General features: G+C 33.6%; 1 protein-coding gene across 6 annotated transcripts in view; it reads left to right on the top strand.

Moving 5' to 3' along the window:
- Positions 1–4,524, top strand: part of LOC102672417 (protein bicaudal C homolog 1-B) — a 38,998-nt gene that overhangs the window by 15,684 nt on the left and 18,790 nt on the right. For 4 of the 6 annotated variants that reach the window (XM_031513480.1, XM_031513479.1, XM_006621958.2 and 1 more), the window contains exon 4: positions 286–355. In XM_031513480.1, the coding sequence (XP_031369340.1) occupies positions 286–355 (70 nt within the window). Of the gene's footprint in view, positions 1–6; positions 156–285; positions 356–4,524 lie in introns of those variants that run through there. The other 2 variants (XM_006621960.2, XM_006621959.2) reach the window with 2 other exon arrangements.

The raw sequence follows: 4,524 nt of genomic DNA, 5'->3' as shown, positions 1-4,524 counted from the left end.
TTCCTTCCGTTTCCGTTTCGTCTTCTTTTTTTTTTTTTTTTTGCCACTGATTCATTGACGATTCATCGACATCTCGGTACCGCGGCCGGAAAGCGAATCGACCAGGATCGATACCGATCGAGATATATCATCACCAGTTGGCAACGATGACCGTGGTAATATTCAATGTTCGAATGTATTCACGTTTTCGATAAATTTGTCGCGCAATTTCACATACGTATACATATATTTAGACGAAAGTATGCTCATACACTCGATTAAATGCACATTTTCAATTTATTACAGATTATGGAGGAAACAAACACGTTTGTTACGTGGCCGTCTCGTCTGAAGATTGGAGCAAAGTCGAAGAAAGGTAAGACCGCGCCTGCGCAAATACATTCTTTAAATCACATTCACTGTTTGTTCGTTATTTATTTGGCGGATTGAAATAATAAAAGATTCGAAAAGCTATAAACTAAGTTGAAAGCTGTGAACGTGTGTTAGTAAAATGCCGATAGAAAGTATGGATTTAGCAAGAGCCAAACATCCGAAAACAACACGCAATGAAAGACACGACGCGACGTGACGTAGGCTTTGGGTTCGACAACACTCTCGACCTTCGAGGGACTGATCCACATCGATTGTTTCTTGGTTCGTCTCTATTTCTCTCTCTCTCTTTTTCTCTATTCGGTTTGATCTCGTCTAATGTTTATCGCTTACCGACCGAACTTCGATGCATATACCACACGGCACGCGATTACGTCAGTGGTAGGTTGCGTTGCCTTGGCTTACCAGCTGACGCTGCCTGGTATCGTGTATTTTCTTACGTCTATTTGCGGTTCAATCTTCTATCGTGCCACACGCGTGTCGTACTTTCGGAGCTAAATACAAATCTTCAATTTTATTCCTCTTAGAGACACGAGCTTTCTCTCTTTCTTTTACTCTCTAGAATCACAAGAATATATTGACCTCGTTATCGGTTCGACATCGTTCGTGGAAACTCGCGTGATCTCGATTCCTCACGACTTCGAGGAAATAGCATCGTGATTATCGTCTTGTTCCCGAACGTAGCCTCGATAATTAGAGCACACCCATTAATCGAAAGTGATTACGAAACGATTCGTGGTGCTTGCTCTCGCGCAGTAATGTGTATCGGTGAAGTGAAACGCGTATCGGTCGTATCTACGAAACACGATCGAACGGAAATGTTTTGAACGTTCTGTCGAATATTCCATGGTCCGGTAGCCTTTCTTTACGCTCAGGAATGGAAATTTTTCGGTGATTCATTCCTTCCTCGTGATTCGAACAGCTGTTTACCGCCTCTTCTCCGTGGAACCTGCTATGCCCACGAAGAAATCTATTGTATATGACAAACCGCGTAATCGGGTATAAATAGGCCTCGTCTCTCTTACCTCCTACTGATTTTCTTTACCTCCTACGATTGCCGATCCTGGAGAAGACTTCATCGTATTTTGATAATTCTTCAGTTTTTTAAAAATTTTAAATATTCCTAATTTTGAATATTTGAATTTTTTTTTTTTTTCTTTTAAGAAGCTTTATCTTATCAAAAAAATGAGTTGATGAAGTTTGAAAAAATATACATGGACAAACATATTTTTTTGGAGTGATTGGTAGACAACTTGGATCTAATATTTTCATTATCTTTTCTAAGTTTCGAAAAAATATGAAAAATTTTTTTTAAGTATTTATCAAAATTTTTTAATTTAATAATAATAAATAATTAAGAAATATTTAAAACTTTTTTCAATAAGAATAAAAATTAATTTCGGAGAAATTTAACGATGGAATTTTCCCCCCATCTTCAGCGATCCGCGTTACCATACAGAGGTATTTGATGACCTTGCAAAAAAATAAAAGTCTATAAAAATTTCAATATGTTATTATACTTTTTCATGAACATTATATTTTTTTATCATTTTGTTATAGCGTATAAATAATGGAAAAAATAATCTTAAATTTAGTTAGTATTTAATTTGAATTGGATTAGAATCTCTAATAATGATAGTATAAATTATTTATTAAATTTTTTCAAGATTATTACGACTTGATCGTCAATTTTTATTATTTTTTTTTATTATATATACACCATAACAGAGTTTAAAAAGAATATTTTTAAAATTATTTTTTATCTATAATATTTATACTTATTTAATTTAGTATTTTTTAAAAATTAATAAATAATTTCTCTTTTAAAGCTTAAAATAAAAATTGGAGTCAAAAAGTTAAAATCATGAAAAATCATTAAATTGAATCATCAATTAACTTTTTTTTTCCAAGCTATGCACTTGATTAATTTCATTGTCAATGTCAATTTTGATTTATCACGATTATTGTGCTAACGTTATTTACTAATAAATTAAGTGATTTATATAATAAAATTTTTCAATTTTTATTCATCCAAATAAATTCAATCGAATAGCATGCGATACTCGACAATATATAATTATTTCCAAAAAATATTCATACAGATGTAACTTTAATCTTTGTGTTTTATATTTAGAATAAACATATATAAAAAAAATTTTGCAATAAATATATTAAAAAATAATATATAGCTGTGAGAAAATAAAAAATTGTTAATTTAACTATCGAATATTTAAACATTCAAAAAAAAAAAAAAAATTAATTCATATGTTATAAAAATATTCAAATTCTTCAACAAACAAATTACAAATAACAAATTCAAAATAAAAAAACTATGATTGAATTTGATATAATTATGATTATAATGTGATAATATATAAATAACATATAAAATTGATAATTATGATTATTATGATTAAATAATTTTTAATTTTTAAAGTTAATACTTTTTAAAACTTTGATACATTTAAAACTAAGAATTATTTTTTATTAATGAAGAAAGCTATTTTTTATCTTTTTATTAAACGATTTTATCATTTTTTTAATTTCATTTTTTTTTATTATTGCTTTTTGCCACTTTTACATTTCAACTCACGTCTTCATGTAAAAAATTTGTTATTCTAATTTTATAACATAAATTTAACATGCCCGAATATTTTTACAAATTGAAAATGCATTTTTCTTCAATCCGTCTTATAAATTGCATTAATGTCCGAATATTTTTGGAAACAACTATAAAATTATTCCACTTTCGCGCATGCGTCCAGTCTTCAAAAGGTCGAGTGCGAGGTCAACTGTATCCGTATTCACGTATGTATCATATGCGTATCTCCTATCACCGAATGTGAAATTATGCAAAGATTTCTTCACCATGAATTTTTCCCTTTGATAAATCTACCGACGTGGTCGGTGGTGATACACTGTAATCGTATAACCACATCATGTTTTCGTTTACCGATCGACAAACAAACGACCAACTGCTCAACCTTGGCAAATCGTATTACGATTAAACGAAACGTTCTTTTTTCCATTACGATAAAACGCTATGTTGCGATTAATCATCAATATCGTCGGAAAGCAATCGCTCTAAGTAGTTCCCTAATCACGAAAAGCTGGCAGATTCTCTTCGATACAAATCTAAATTCCGTTTCAACGAGGCTTCTCTCTAAGTAGGAAAAAATTCCAAAACCGGAAGACGTAAAGATACGAATACACGTTACGAAAACATTGCGCGATGAACGCGTGATGTTTATCGTCGATTGGTCGTCAAGATATCTTTATTAATCGAGAAACGCTCCCTGCCGTTCTTTCTCGAAGCGTAACGTGTCGTAGGTAACGATTTTAAACCACGATCCTTTTCCTTTCCGTTTCGAAACGAACGTTCTCCTTGAACGAACCGGGAATATCGCGGTTCGTCGCGGATCGACATTTAACGCAGAGACAAAAAACGGTGTGGAACGTACGTTTTATCGGTGTGTACGGTTACGTAACACGCGCGAGGAATTACATCGGTTTAAAATGGTCCGTGGCAGCGGCGGTTGCCTGGCGTGTCCCGATAATCGATCGTTTGTTTCTCTCGGAACCAGGCAACTGGCCGATCGCGATCGAACGTGTTATCTTTCCCGCTTATGAGAGAGAGCGCGTGCAACAGAGATCCGCGAAGGTCGTTCGCGCGGTCATTCGCGATCTATTTCTGGGTCACTGTTTCGATTCGGGTTTTCTCCTCTTAGCAACCGGCTTGATTCTTACATCCTCTTTGTATCCTCGCTATTTTTATGTCGTCGAATATCGATCTTCTTGGTAATTTTCGAAATGCAATCCCCTTCTCTTCCATCCAGGATGGAACGATTCTGGAGAAATACACAAGAGAGCAATACACGCGAGTAAACAAAAAAAAAGAAAAAAAATGAAATATGCGATAATCAACGACAACGACGAGGCCCAGTTTCTTTTTACTCTTTCTTCCACTGAAAGACGAAACACAATTGCGAAATACAAGTACTCGTATAGTTTACACGCCACGCTTGATAAAGTTTCCATTCCGTCTCCGCGTTTTTTCCTTGCATCGCTCTTTATTTATTCGTTCATTTCTCTCAGCTCACTTTTTAAAAAAAGAGAATAATATCGAACGGAGGCAAAACGATTTCGATTCTTGGA

This window comes from Apis dorsata, unplaced genomic scaffold (assembly GCF_000469605.1).
Source record: "Apis dorsata unplaced genomic scaffold, Apis dorsata 1.3 scaffold_651, whole genome shotgun sequence".
Lineage (NCBI taxonomy): Eukaryota > Metazoa > Arthropoda > Insecta > Hymenoptera > Apidae > Apis > Apis dorsata.
The sequence above is the reverse complement of the archived record's forward strand: the minus strand, read 5'-3'. Positions and strand labels throughout refer to the sequence as shown.